The 15,612-nt window shown below is 35.2% G+C and overlaps 1 protein-coding gene and 1 pseudogene across 3 annotated transcripts in view; both read right to left on the bottom strand.

The window, feature by feature from the left end:
- DDHD1 (DDHD domain containing 1) overlaps nucleotides 1-15,612 on the bottom strand; it is a 98,101-nt gene that overhangs the window by 44,783 nt on the left and 37,706 nt on the right. For 2 of the 3 annotated variants that reach the window (XM_006894354.1, XM_006894353.1), the window contains exons 2-4: nucleotides 12,607-12,780; nucleotides 2,107-2,235; nucleotides 921-1,068 (exon numbers count right to left, since the gene is read on the bottom strand). In XM_006894354.1, the coding sequence (XP_006894416.1) occupies nucleotides 921-1,068; nucleotides 2,107-2,235; nucleotides 12,607-12,780 (451 nt within the window). Of the gene's footprint in view, nucleotides 1-920; nucleotides 1,069-2,106; nucleotides 2,236-12,037; nucleotides 12,059-12,606; nucleotides 12,781-15,612 lie in introns of all 3 variants that reach the window. The other variant, XM_006894355.1, reaches the window with a different exon arrangement.
- LOC102855536 lies at nucleotides 3,769-6,165 on the bottom strand (annotated as a pseudogene).

Here is a 15,612-nt window from a genome sequence, read left to right as displayed (position 1 = left end):
AAATAAAAAAAAAAAAAAGAGAAAAGAAAAAGATAAGACTCCAGGAAAGGATGGAGTACTAGTCTGGGTGCTTCAAGACACAGATGCAGCCCTAGTGTGCTCACTAGTCTATGTCAAGAAATTTAGAGAAAAGTTACCTGTTCCATTGACTAGAAGAGATTCACATTTGAGTCCATTCCCAAAAAACGGTAATGCAAAGGAGTATGGAAATTATCAAATAATATCATTAATACTACATGCAAGTCAAATCTTGAAGAATATTCTATAATGCTGAAACACTGCATTGTCAGAGAATCGTAAAAAAATTCAGGCAGAATTCAGAAGAGTCTTTGGAACAAGGAACACACATCATTGTTGATGTTAGAAAGATCTTGGCTGGAAGCAGAAATACCAGAAAGATGCTTACCTGAGCTTTATGGAAAGGAATTCGACCATGTGACTCAATAGATTATGGCTAATATTGAGAAGAATGAGAAATACAGAACACTTAATTGTGCTCACACCAGCAGCCATTTGGAGAAAAAAAAACTTGTGGAAATTTTAATATCTTAATATTCGCTTTTAATATAACCCTATACATTTCTATAAAACATACACATAACAATAACTAACATTTTAAATAATTTTAAAAACAAAGCTAAGTATAAAAATATTAACTAGCCTGGGCTGGTAAAGCATTCACTGGTCTATTTCCTCTGGCAGCGAAACAATTTTTAGCTTTTACAGAGTATTACAACTTTGCAGTTTTCTCAGTATTTTATATATATATAATTATACATAAACGTAAAATTAGATCTTTCTGTTGTAATCTTGGAGAAGCATGTAGCAGAATGAGTAAATCCTTTATTACTACCTGTTATTAACGAAACTCAAGTTTGGATTCTAAACCAGACAGAGAATGTAGTCATCAAAGAACTCACATGGCTGTATTTTTTATAATTCTTCCTTGGTCCATTTTCTGTCCAATGCCATGAACGACAAATACAATATGGGTAGTTTGTGATGGCTTGTCTTCTAATGTGGCTTCTTCTACATAACCTCTGTGAAGTCTGGTCCCACTACTTGATGCTGTAGAAAAATGATGATTCTAAGTTTACTGTTTTATTCTGAAAAATAACAGCATATCCACAACATGTTGAAAGAAAAGAAGAATTAAAAGGAATATTAGGAAATAATTTTCAGTATGTGAGGGCAGGGAAGAAAATGTATAAAATGGTATATGTTAATGATCTCTGTTGTAAATACTTAACATGACACCAATGCCAGAAATCACAGGAAAAAGACACAGAATGAAGGACAAGCACATACATAAAAAAAAAAAAAAAAAAAAGAGTATTTCCCCTCATAGAAATACTATGAAACCAAGACAAAGAAGGAATGGCAAACGGAAAATTTTTACAAGAAAAAAACATATATAGTAAATTAATCATTTACATATGCAAAGGGAATTTACTAGTCAAAGACAGCCAGCAATTCAAATAGCAAAGAAGACTAATGGACAATATGATTAGATCATTCACAAAATAAAAAAATACAACAGATGAATAAATTATACAAAATATTAAAGGATAAAAACTAAAAATGGGACAGTAAAATATTATATCAGACACAATAAAAATAATTTTTTAAAAAAATCATACGCTTACATCTTCCTCAGGTACTATGCCCTCTTTTAAAAAAAAAACTTTTTCAGAGAGTTGTTTATTCTAATTTTCTAAATTTCTTCATCCTTTACTTCAACCTATACCAAAAAGGCAAAATGACTTGTGCCCTATCAATCCACTTAAACGTACTAACAACTTTCAAATCCAATGGGAAATTTTCAGCCTTTTTCTTTCTTGGTACTATGTCTCAATTGCCATGTTTTATTTACAACATTGCTTCAGTCACACTATTTTTATGATTTTAAAAGCATAAAAAAATTTATTAATCTTTTCATAGTATTATAAAAATAATGATTAATTAATACATGTCAACGTCTTCACCTTAATAAAAGTTTTCTTTAAAAAGATAATCACCATTAGTCGTAATTCATATACTATTCTGAATGTATAAATAAAAAAATTAATCAAATTTTGTCAAATGATGGGAATAGATAATAATTACCTTTAGAAAACCCCAGTTTTTGAGTAACTGTTCTTGCAATTTTGGATGTTGTTGCATCACTATACAGATATACTTCATCAACACTGTGCCAATCCACATGGTTCCGACTCAACTTGAAACTATGAATAGCTGTTATAAAAAGGAAAAATGAATTTGATGGTTTCTAAAAAACACTTTGTGTGGAAAATGACACATTTTTTTAAACAACAACTATCTAATGCAACATAGATGTTTATGCCAGTTTAACAGAAAACTATTTCACTGAAATACTTATGTGAAGCTTTTTTTATTTTAAAAATTATTAGCTACGATATAGGGAATGATAATTCATTAAAATTATATGGAGTGTTTTTATAACATCAGTACTCATCTAACGTGACCAGATAAACTACTGCAGTTTTAACTTGTAACACATAATTGATATGTGTGTTGATTATTGAAGAACTGCTTTCTCAGCTGAGATCATCTTTAGATTTAAGGGATATAATTTGGTAGTTTTCTCAATAGCTTGGGCACATCCTTAAGTTCCATTTCTTCTGTTCATTTGACCAAATACATTAAAATACCTGAAAATTCTCACTTCAAGAAAAAAATAAGGCAATGAGAATAAAAACTTTAAACTCAAACTTAGTGCTGGAAATGACTCAAAGGTCACCCTCCAGTGGGTTTCTGAGGCTGTAAACTGTGCTGGAGGAGACTGCTCTTTCTCCTACAGAGTTGCTGGTGGATTTGAAGTGCTAGAGAGGTTGAGTTTGGGTTAGCTGAGCAACTCTTTACTAACGATGCCATCAGAACTCCCTTATCTAACATATAAGGCATTTTTTTAAATTATATTAAAGTCAATTTTTAACTAGGCATTATTCATAACAGTAGACATTTTAATAAGCAAACAAATAACTTTTCGCCCCGAGGGAGAGAGAAGCGCATGTTAAGCACCAAATATAAACATGCTGACAGCTGCTTGCCACTCTGCTGGGATGCAGCTGAGACAAATCCAAGTGCGGAGAGTGGCCTGCAGGGTCCTTGCTGGGTGGCGTTGGTTGAGCGAGAACAACATGTTTGGGGGTGAGAAGGCCCTTGCACGTCTCTGCTCGCGGGGAAGCCTCCTGTTATGTTACCAGCACACTCAGCCAACAGCCTAGTCCATGGGGCCCAGCTGGGCTGTGGGTCCTGTCGGGCCGGTTGGCTGTGGTCCCCAGGGCCAGAGGGTCTGGTCTGAGATGACTGGGGTGCTGGTCTTACCCATGGGCTTCTGGGAAGACCTGGGGTGTGCATGATCTGGTGGGCTGCTCTCCAGAGTTGGTGGGGCTCCTGGCATCCTCACTGGACAGCTGGTGGGAGAGGGCATGCTGGGGTCTCTGGTAAGTGGTGGACCACTGGCAGGAACTGAGTCCCAAGGAGGCTGAGGTAGGTCTTTCACTGGAGCAGGTCATGAAGTAAACGTGGGAGGATTGAACCTGGATGTCCAGCCTGTGGCTGTAGGCCACCAGCAGCCCTGGCACCAAGATGTTCCCGAAGCCCAGGAGGGGGAAGCGCCAGTCACATAATGCCAGCAGGGACATGATCAGTCTGGGCACTTTCAGGACCATGGGCAGCTTCTTGTGTGGGGCTGAGTCCGAGGGGGCCATAGCCACCTCCACCATGTGCTGTTCCCACTCTTAGTCAGGAAGGGTGTGATAAAGATGATGTCATAGATGAGATGGTCTTCAGCATGTAGAGGCAGAAGGTGATGCCTAGGTCATCCTGTAGGACCCAGGCCCACTGCTCCTCCTTGTGGAAGACACCCCACACCACAGTGATGGTGATACAGGCCAGCACCAGCAGCAGAATGTGGCTCTGTGGATGCTTGTGGAAGCAAGGTAGGTGTTGTCTGGGACAGTGCACCTGCCAAAGGGCAGCCTATGGACCAGGAGTGCCAAGCAGCTGTAGAGACCACTGGATGAGAGATGGATGTCAGTGACAAGGTAAGACCAGGTGGTCTTAGAAGAAGTGTAGCAGCCCCAGGATGTAGCTGCATATGCCAGGAACATCATGATGGATGTTACGTTTACTACCTTGTCCTGCTTCACTGGCCTATTGTTCCGCTTGTGCTTCATGAACCTCTTCTTCACATTGCGGCTCTCAGCCCAGTAGATCCCAGGGACGATGGTGCCCACAGCCATGATGAAGATGACGACCATGCTGTAGTCCAGCACTGGCTCACTGAGTACATACAGCACTGCCTTCACTGCTCGGCTGAAACTCTTGAAGGTGTCCAGCATGTCTCAGTGGCTGAGCAGGGCCATGCGGATGCCGATCTCATTGGACTTGTCTTGTTGCCTCCGGAGGATACCCGTTTCTCCTGGCAGACCACCAGCAGCCCATGGGTCCGCTGTCCTGAGCCAGCCATACTTTCTCAAAGAAGGTGCAGTTGCCTCATGCCAGCAACAGGATCTGGATGCCGAAGTCCCTACTAGGGAAGACCTTGGGCGAGCAGAGAACAGAGACTGGCCAGTCCTGCAGCTGCAACAGAGGCAACTTGCTGAGGTCGTGTGGCAGATGCGCCCACCGGGGGTTGTACAGGATGCAGTAATGCAGTAGACCCGGCCCCAGGAGCTGCCTGCCTCAGCCACCACGTGCACTACACCCCGTACTCACAGGTCACTTGGGCTGCAAGCAGCAGGAGGGCCATCCCAAGCCACACCAGTGCCCACGCCGCCGTTGCCACCACCATGTTGGCTGGTCCTGCCACAACCCTTGGCGGATGCTTCCCCCCAAGTAACTTTTTACTACCATGATATTTAAAGCAGTATGATAAACTGGTTTCTGTAACTGAGGTTGGTAGGTATTTTGTGAAAACAAGCTCTTAAGAAAAATCAGACCTACATACTCAAAAAAACTCAAACTCCTTGAAGGCAGGGGTTCTGACATCATTTTGGTATCCCTAGCACCAAACTTAGTGCTGTAGCACAATGTCTAGTAAAAAACACGCTCTTGTTGTTACTACTGCTGAGTGAGAACCAACCAACTGGTTTTCAGAGGCCGTAAACTGCACAGGAGATTGCCCATCCTGCTCCTGCAAGAACTGGTGGATTAGAACTGTATACTTTTGGCGTTTTAGCACAGTTCCTTAACATTAGGCCACCAGAGCTTCCTAGCAAATAATATAGCACCCAATATTGCCATTTCTGGAAACAATAAACTAAGAAAACTGTCATCCACCAGTTCAGAATTTGTTTGCTCTTCTATTAGGAATGCTTTTAACCTTCTCACTATTTCCTTGGTATGTTGTTGTTGACTGCCTTCGAGTCAAGCACGACTCATAGCGACGTTATTAACAAAAGGCCTGAAGCTCCTCTACAACTAATGACATTTATCAAAGTTCATAGTGTTTCCGGAGGCATGTTATTTAGGAAGTGGATGCCACTCCTACTTGTTATACAGGTAAGAAAAATTCACAGATTTATCCTCAAGCACCTTTATTTTCTTAAAATCTGAAGTAAAATATTACTCCTTTACCATTTCACATATAAAGAGATTTCTTACAGAGCTGGTTACTGGCAGAAGTATGCCATGGTCAGTGGCATCAATAAAAGGAGGTGGGGCATGTGTACCACATTGGGTAACATTGTTAGAGGGGGTGACACCAAAATGATAGTCTAGAAAATGTTTGCGTAGCGTTGCATTAAAAAGTCATTACTTCAAAAATTCATTATTTTTTAAAATACAGAATATAACTGTAATTAGTTCCCAAAATAAAAATACCTTTTACAAGCCCACTTAGACTTATAAGGCTAAACTTTCACAAAATTACATTTTTAACTCACTAGTGTGCTTTAGTCAGAGTTGACATTATTACTCAATTACGAAGACACTTAGAAACATGTAGTTTAGTCTGCACACACTAGAAGTGCTGGTTACTGTTTCATTGCTGTTGTATTTTCACATTCACTAATTTTATCAAATATTCAGGTGGTTGTTATGTGCCTCTGAGGTGATGTGCCTAACAGTAACCCTATGAAAAACAGATCTGAATCTTTCCCTCTTTTGTGCCACCCTATCTGACATACTTGAGCCCATAGTTAAAGTCACCATTGTCAATCCATTTTATTGAAGGTCTCCTTCTCCTTAACCGACCCTCCACCTTTCCAAAGATGTTGCCTTACTGTAAGGACTGTCCTCTCCTAACAACATGCCCAAAATATGTGAGACAAAGCTTCACCATTCTTGTTTCCAAGGAGTACCCTGTGGTAATTACTACTTGTAATTCTCTATCAATAACTCTTTAGAGAATGAAATAGTAATCAAAGGAAAAGAACAATTTAAAAAAGCTTCCCTTCATTACTAATAATGTTGAGACATTTTTATAAAACAACTACATCATTCATCATACCTTGTTTTACTATGCTTTGCAGATAACCTAAGTTTTCTACCAAACATGCACTCTGTTGGTGACATTTCCCCAACAGTATGTGCTTACTTCATATCATATTTCAATTACTCTTTATCACATTTTGGTAATTATCACAGTTTTTCAAACCTTTTAATAATGTTATTAAATGTAACAGATTATAAAAAATAACTTTTCTGGGAAATAGAAAACTGGTGTGACTTTATTTTGATATTTTCTGTATTGTGGAAGTCTGAAATCAAATTCACAGTATCTCTGAGGTATGCCTGCATTCATGTAATCTAAGAAATTGTGCATTTAAAGCAGCTTACAACTACATATACTACAGTATTATGTGATTAAAATGGATAATAAACATTACTAAGGATTCTTTACAGTCTAGTACAGAAAGTCCATGCGAGCAGGAATCTGACACCATAAATTGGGTGATACCAATCCTAACGACACTACTGATCATAGTCTAGCTTTTCTTATATGTAAATAGACTTTCTTGTAGAAAATGAAAAATGGGTTGAAAATAACTTCAGACTAAATATATAAAACAAGAATTTGACTCTAGATCTACAACCATAGTGACATTTTTATCAAAACTTACTTCTTAATAAAGTACACAGACAAGTAAACATGGGAAAATGTACTATTTGGTTATATTACAAAGGAAATGTCAAAAATCTATGAAAAAGAAATTAATAATTTGCTTACCTTACAGGTTACATAACAAACACTGAATATAAGACCAAGAATTAATTAACATAATAACATTAACAACATTTTAAATTCTAAGGAAAACAATGTACAAACTCAGCTTTTTAAAAAGAAATACTTTCCATATATTTGAAAATCTTTTGCAAGAATTTAAAATTATTTTCGTTTTCTAATTCTATGCCTGAACCAAGATATTATTTTTATTTTAAACCAACATTTCTAAGCAACATTTTGGGCAAAATAGCTTAGAGCAACTTATATTTAATTGTTGTTGAGCTACAATTAGTTTGCTGAATTACAGATCAAGCAATTTAGAGTAGCCAACAAAGTTCTTTTTCTCCTTAAAAAAACCAATACAATCTACATTGCTTAAGTAACAACAATCATTAGACTCTGTATTGGTTAAGGTACATCTTAACATCCCATTATTGGACTATGGGCAATGTTTCTATCTAGTTCTAGTTTAGCAATACTAAGCACAGTAGCATTATAGATACAATCAAAAACAAATTATTTTTATGACTTTAAATATAGTCATTAAATTCAAATTAGAGCAAAGTAACTAAAGGCTAAAACTTAGAATTACAACTACATGGAGAACTAAAACTACAATTACTGTACCTTGGGAACGCTTTCTTTTAAGACCTGTCGCATCTGTACTCTCCTTATATCCTCTCCATTTGAACAGAGAAGGGAGGGAGAAGGGAGGGAGGTGGTAGACAACTAAGAGAGCAAAAACACTGAGCTTCAAAGTAAATTTTAAATGAGGTTTGTCATTTTGCCTTTTTATTGCAGTATAAACTTTAAAAAAGTTGTATTTGATAAACATTATTTGAATGCTTTATAGAATTTTTAATTAAACAAAATATTAGTGATGTTTATCAAATATATGCTTGACTTTTACTAAAAGAAAAAGGCAAATAGTATTAATGTCTTTGCACCTATAGAACAAAACAAAACAAAAACCACCCCAACCCATGGCAGTTTTTAAACAATTAAGAAACTTGTAAACATATTTTTAGAAGAATAAGGTTATTTACCCTCACCAAACTTGTGACTACAACAGAGTCAACATTTGATCTACCAATCTTTTGCAAGACAACATTTTAACAATTAATTTATCTTTCTTGAGATGATATCACAGTACACATTCTATTGGATGCTTTTTATTATTGAAGCATAATTCAGCCTTTCCTACAAAAATAAAAATACTATTTTAATAACTTTGTCCAAATAGTTAGTTTTCAAAAAGAAAATTAGAAACTGTAATGCAAATGATTTATTAATGATAAAATAAGTGAAATAATATCATTAGTAAAAAATGTATGCTGTGACATCTTGTAAGCATTAAACAGTTAAGAAGAAGTCAGGCATAGACTCGATTTTTGGTAAATCAGTAGATAACCTTAATGTTTAGCCTAACAAATTTTGCTAGTTAATAAATTTCCTGACAATTTCAAGTAGCTATTAAAAAATCTACTTGAAACTGAAGCTTGCCAAGTCAATTTCCTAATGAACCATAGAAACTTCATGATAAGAACTTAGGTTCTAATATGCTGATTTTCATCCTCACTCCCTTCTATATGAATTTGACATCCAAAGGTTAAATACTGCTAAAATATGAAAAGTTAATTCCTACTGTAGAGAATTAAAACGATAACAAATCTTTTGTATACATAAATAAAATATATGCAAAGACTTTTTGCAATAAAGGGAATTGAAAATGCTTATAAAGTAGTTTTTTTAAGGTACTTTAAAATAACTAATACCTATATTCAGCCAGCTCTAAAAGACTACAGACTATGACTAAAAGCTGAGTTTTTACATTAAAATTATAAAAGCATTTCAGTGCCAGAGGAAACAGCAACTAAACAATTTTCTTCACTGAAAATGTTTCTTCTTTCATGTGCCTTCTGGTCAGTTACTGAGGAGTAGGAGTACCATTTAAACCAGGAAACATTTTAAATAAGTCCTTTAGGAAAAACCTGCTAATATCAGAGTACCAGAGTAGATCCCACTGGTACAGATTTGAGATTGTATTAGTCAAAGACACAAATGCCAAATTCTGTAAATCGAGTAGTAATATTCAGATGTTCTGAGTCTGTATTTTTTTAAAAAGGCATTAATGGGAAAGATATAGACCATATGGTCACATTATAAAATTATGTACATATTTTTCAGAAAGTCAATTTACAAAAATGAAGAGTTTTCCTTCCTAAGTAGAATTTAGGGATCAATAAATAACAGACACTCCAATATAGTATAACCCAGAGATATTTACTTAAATATTTTAATAAAATTAGATAGACATAGTTCTACATATCTTCATAGATTTAATTTTTATCTTAACTTGGAAATTACTTGTTTTATTTGGTTACAAATACTCTAGCATCTGTTATCTTAAATTTAAGGAATTTTCAATCTAAAGCGTAGAATTAACTATAGTAGAGAAAAACAATTCCACCATTAATCCAAATTAAACACAGTTAAAAAAAAATTTAAGTGCCAGAAAGAATTTATTTTTCCTCTTTAGAATTTGAATTACAAATTCTTATACAGCATTAGCAAAAGTATATAAAAACTAAAAATATAATCAAAATGCTTTTTGTTATATCTCAGTATTTATTTAGATGTTAAGTATTTAAAGTCTTACACAGCAATGAAAAATATTTAGTATTAAAGTATAAAATTGCCAGTAAATTCTCGAATTCATCTTTTAAGATTTTCTTCAATACATAATTTTGAAATTAGTAGAGTATCAAAAACAGGGAGCTGCTGATAAAATAAAATTCTAGGAACAGAAAAACTCCATTACTTTAAGCTGGCTGGCAGCCCAGATAAGCTCAAGCGCTAGAGGAAGCAGGCTTGTTTATCTCCAACCTGAAAATCTGACCTAAAGACAACTGGATATCTTCCTAGATTCTCAGTAAATTAAGTATGACAAAAATATAAATTTATAAAAAATAAAAAACTAAAAGTGAGAAGATAGGGATTCTGTAAGTCCCTGGAGACATTTTCAAATTTTATATTCATAGTTTTAGGATACCTTTATCCAGCAATAGTGACAAAAATATACACTTCATGCCAAGTTGTTGAATGAAAATCCTTACAAGTCAATCAACATTTGTGTTGTCCTACCACTCCTAATTATCACCCCATAATTAGCCTGAACACTTAAGTATCATTCAATTTCACTCTGATGGTGATTTTCTATTTGTAGTGTGACTCTTATAAATAGCACATAGTTAGGTCTTCCACTCTTATAAAATCTGTGAACCACTGCCACTTAATGGGAATGTTTATTTCAGCTATATCTACTATAATTACAAATATGATTGGATTTCGGTCTATCATTTTTCCATTTTTCTTTGCCCCATCTGTTTTGTATTCCCCTGCTTCTCCTTTCATATCTACTCCTTTTACAAAATTGCCTAGCACAATACTCTTTGTACAAGGAAACAGTAAAAATCTTCTGATAATACTAAGAATCAAGGCTTTTTCATAATGTGTGTGAGAGAACTCAATTTTTCTTCTCTAAACCAATGGATTCCACACTTCCCACCCCCTTATTAATAGTAAGGAATTGATGAAACTTAAACTGAGTTTAAGATAAAATGTTATTTAACAGGAGAGGGGAGGATTCAGAGCCCAATCTTCTCAAGTAGCAGTGAAATTAATTTATGATTTGAAAAGTCTTTTGAGCTTATTCTGGCAGTTTTGATAAGAAATTACAAAACTCTTGTCACCAACAAAAGATGAGGGATATACAAAGTTTGCAATAAGAAAAAAATACTGTTCAGACGGCAAGCTACAGGAATATAGATTTAGCTTTTATACAGCAACTACATGTAACAGCTTTCTATTTGTGGGCATGTAAGAGTCTTCAGCTAAAATTTCAGTGAAATAAAATATTTGATTGTACAGCATTATTAAGATTATATATTCATATATTCTAATTTGTAGAGTATGGTATCTGGCACATAACAGAAATTTAGGACATTTGATGGTCTAAACTGGACAGTCAATTTATATAAAATATAGAACTTTGCTCAGTTATAAAATTTTTAATGAACTGGATTCTAAGGGTACTTAACTGTGCAATAAATTAAACTATTGAATTTTTGTGCTTGTGATAAATGTGTATTTATGCTTGTTTAGAGAGCTATCACAAAATATATATATATATATACACACACACACACACATACACATACAAAAAAGTAAAAGAAAGTGAAAGAGAGGAAGAGACTTGATGTGTTGCTACTAAAAAGAAAACAAAAAAAAAAATTTCACCCAATATAGAGATTATTTCTTTGCCATTAATCACATTATATAGTGAAATCTGTGGCAGCTAAAACTTGATGGGACTACTTTTTTATTTCTGTGTCTCTTAAATCTCTCTGATGGGATTAAAAGGCTTTAAAAAGAATTTTTTTCTTTTTAAAAATTAAAATCTAATATCAACTGTAGATTTATTAATCTTAAAATAATTAAAACAATTACTACTTTTATATCACTTAATAGAAAATATTTGAGCTTTACTGTTTATACATTCTAGTTTTTGTGGGTTATATTGTATAAACAATTACTTTCAACTACATAATTTATTTTCAAGATGCATTCTGTAGATTACTTAAATGTTGAGTAATTTTCTGTTGTGGAGATAATTTAGGCGGAAATGAAAAAACTAACTTAATTTGTGTTTTAACTCATGAAAATCAGTAGGTCTGGTCAAGAAACCTCTCAAAAAAGGCATGAATGGAGGAAGAAACATTCTTGAAAAATAATCTACAGAAAAATCTATAAATTCTAGTCTATTTACACCATTATACTCACCAGAATAGTTGATCCCACTGCCTGCAGTAAATGGAACAACAGAAGTGTTTTTAACTTATAAGGCATTTTGAATTTTACACAAGATTCTGAAAACACAGCCATCTTAGTCACTATAAAACTGTTTATAACTATGGCAAATATATTTGAATTTTGAATAAGAAAATGTAAGGAATAGCTTGTAATGACAGATTTTTTTTTTTTAAGTTTCAGAAAAAGAACCAACATTAAAACACTGTTAATTATGGTTCTGATATAATGGCAAGGAGTTTTTTGTGATAAATTCTATTCTTCTATGTTACCTATAGAAAATACTAAAAAGAACTTGTTCAGGATCATATTATTATAATTTTTTATATATTTAGAGGCAATCATGTTAGTGTCATGCTAACATATATATTAAATAAAACAGAAAAGTTCATGCAGAGTTTAATAACAGTTTATTACTCTACTGCAAAGTAATAATGAAATTTTAAAAAAATCAACAGTATAATTTCTACACTCTTGAATTACCATATACAACTTAGAAAAGACTTTAAATTCATGGGAAAGAAAGCATTAACTGATCTTACCTTCTTTTCCGTCTACTGGTTTTGACACTTCAATATCAAAACTTTCCTGCATCTGCTGACCTTTAAAGCGACTGAGATGTTCTTGTTCAATTAAATTACTTTCTTCCTCTTCTAGAGGTTGCCAAGTACCATCAATAAACCACTGCCCCCGCATTACTGGTATTTTATCAGCCTCTGCTTAAAAAACAACAACACAGGGTTATACATTTTAGGATTCAAAGACAATCAGTAATTATAATTTTTATTTTGCTATTACTATGGCAGTAACTATGCAAAGGCATTATTGACTATGCAAGGTCATTTGACTCTGTAGATCATACCAAATTATGGATAACAAACTTATATATAGCCAAATAAATAGTTATCCAAACAGAACAAGTGAACATTTCATGTTTAAAATTAAGAAAGGTGTGCATAAAGGAATTGTATTCTTTTTTCCACACTTATTCAACCTGTAAGCTAAGCAAATCATTAGAGAAGCTGGACTACATGAAGAAGAATATAGCATCAGGATGGGAGGAAGACTGATCAACAATCTGCAATATACAGATGAAACAATACAGTTTGCAAAAAGTGAGGAAGACCTAAAGCACTTATTGAAAAACATCAAAGGCCACAGCCTCCAACATTGATTGCATCTCAAAATCAAGAAAACAAAAATCTTTACTATTAGACCAATATCATGATTGATGGAGAAAAGAATGAAGTTTCAATGACTTCATTTTACTTGGATCCACAAAAAAATCTGCTGTCAAGGACCTCTCTAAAGGGCTAAAGAACAACAATGCCAGTTTAAAGACTAAGGTGAGTCACAAACCATGGTATTTTCAATTGTTTTCTATGCATCTGAAAGTTAGACAATGAATAAGGAAGACCAAAAAAGAACTGATACCTTTGAACTGTGGTCTTGCCAAAAAGGAATGTTCCACAGACTGACAGAAAGAACAAACAAATCTGTCTGAAAGGAAGTGCAACTAGAGTGCTCCTTAGAGGAAAGATGGTGTAACTTCATCTCACGCTGGGCATATTGTCAGGAAAAAGCAATCTTTGGAGAGAGACATCATGCTAGGAAAGGTAGGAGGTGAGCAAGAGAGGAAGATTCTCAAGATGGATTGACACAGTAACTATCACAATGAGTCTGAGCAGGACAGAGATCATGAGGATGGCACAGAATAGCACAAAGTTCAGAGCTATTGGTTATAATATCTCTCTACGTTATTGTCGACTTTATGGCCCCTAATAACAACCATTATATGGCAAAAACGAAACTTGACCTGTATTATGCAACTAGATACAATCTTGCCTGCTGAAAATGAAGAGGACTTAACACACTTACTAAAGAAGATCTCTCCACAGTACTGAAAAATGACAACATCAGACTGTTATGTAGACTACGGAGCGCCTGATCCAGGCTATAGTCTTTGCAATTGTGTGTGATGTGTCTGAGAGCTGGACAGTGACTAGGGATGACAGAAAAAGAATTGCTGCCTTTGAGCTGTGGTGCTGGAAAAGAATGTTGAATATATCATGGACTGCTAGGAGAACAAACAGGTTCATCCTGGAGTGGGTAAAGCCAGGCTGCTCCTTGGAGGCAAGGATTCTGAAGCTGTGTCTAACATATTTTGGTATGTTGCAAGGAGTGACCAGTTCTTGGAAAGGGACATCATGTTTGGGAGGGTGGAGGGACAGCACAAGAGAGGAAGACCCTTAATAAGATGGATCAATTCAGTGACTGGGGTAATGGGAGTAAGTATGTCTGAGATAGCGTGGCACAGATAGAGCAGGGTTTAGAGTTGTACGTAGGGTCGCTACGAGTCGCAAGCAACCTGATGTCACATAACCACAACAACAACAAAGATCAAAGACTACAGCCTTTAGTAAGGACAACATTCTAAGATGTTATTTGCCATTGAGCTGGAGCTGATCCTCTATCATATTTTCAGAGGCAGCTAATGTGCAGGAGGAGATCGCACATCCTTCTCCTACAGAGAAACTGACAGATTTGAACCATGTGCCTTCCGGATTGTAGTGTGGGTTCTTACCCCAATGCCACCAGAGCTCCCTTTATGCATCAATATAAAGGAAACAAAAATCCTTACAACTGGACCACAGGCAACAGCATGACAGATGGAGGAAAAAAAGGTTGAAGTTATCAATGACTTAATTTTACTTATTAACAGCTGAGGAAGCAGCATGTGTGTTGCATTGGACAAATCTGTAATCAAGGAACTGAAAAGTGCTGGAGAGCAAGGATACCATTTTAAATACAAAGGTGCACCTGACTCAAGCATGTTTTGTATGTATTCAAGAGTTAGTGCATAAGAAAGATAAAAGAAGTAATGCTATTGAATTGCAGTACTGGCAGAGTACTGAAAAGACCACAAACTATCAAAACAAACAGATTTTTTCTTAAAAATGAGTGTAGCCATTAACCATTATTGTAAAAATAGAAGGATAAGTAGGAAAATATACATAGGGATCCAAGGAGGGAAAGGATGGGCGTTGAGGGTGAGGATGGGTAGGGGCAAAAGTAGAGTTGCATAATTTGGTGGATAGAGGCAGGGGGGTAAAAGAAATGGGAAAGATCTGGTGGAAACCTGAAGAGTTTTATAAAATATAACGAATGTGAGTGATTGTATGAAATACAATGTATTTAACCTTTTAAAGCAAACCAATAAGTGAAAAATTAAAAAAATTAGTGCAAAGTGCTCCTTAGAAGCAAAGACAATGAAACTGTTTCACATACTTTGGTCATGTTGTCAGGAAAGGCCAGTCCTTGGAAAAGGACGTCATGTTTGGAAAGGTAGAAAGTAAAAGGAGCCAGTCCTTGGAAAAGGACATAATGCTCAGTAAAGTGAGGAAAGATCCTCAACAAAATGGATTCTGATGATGCCATATGATCAGACAAGACGTCCATCTGTTTAACACAGGGTTCTCAGGACTTGACGGTATCTAATAAATACAATGTGGCAAAAATGGACTTTTATGACCCAAAATGTTGTTGTT

Source organism: Elephantulus edwardii, unplaced genomic scaffold, assembly GCF_000299155.1.
Source record: "Elephantulus edwardii isolate Elephantulus edwardi_28Jun2011 unplaced genomic scaffold, EleEdw1.0 scaffold00140, whole genome shotgun sequence".
In the NCBI taxonomy this organism is placed as follows: Eukaryota; Metazoa; Chordata; class Mammalia; order Macroscelidea; family Macroscelididae; genus Elephantulus; species Elephantulus edwardii.
The sequence above is the reverse complement of the archived record's forward strand: the minus strand, read 5'-3'. Positions and strand labels throughout refer to the sequence as shown.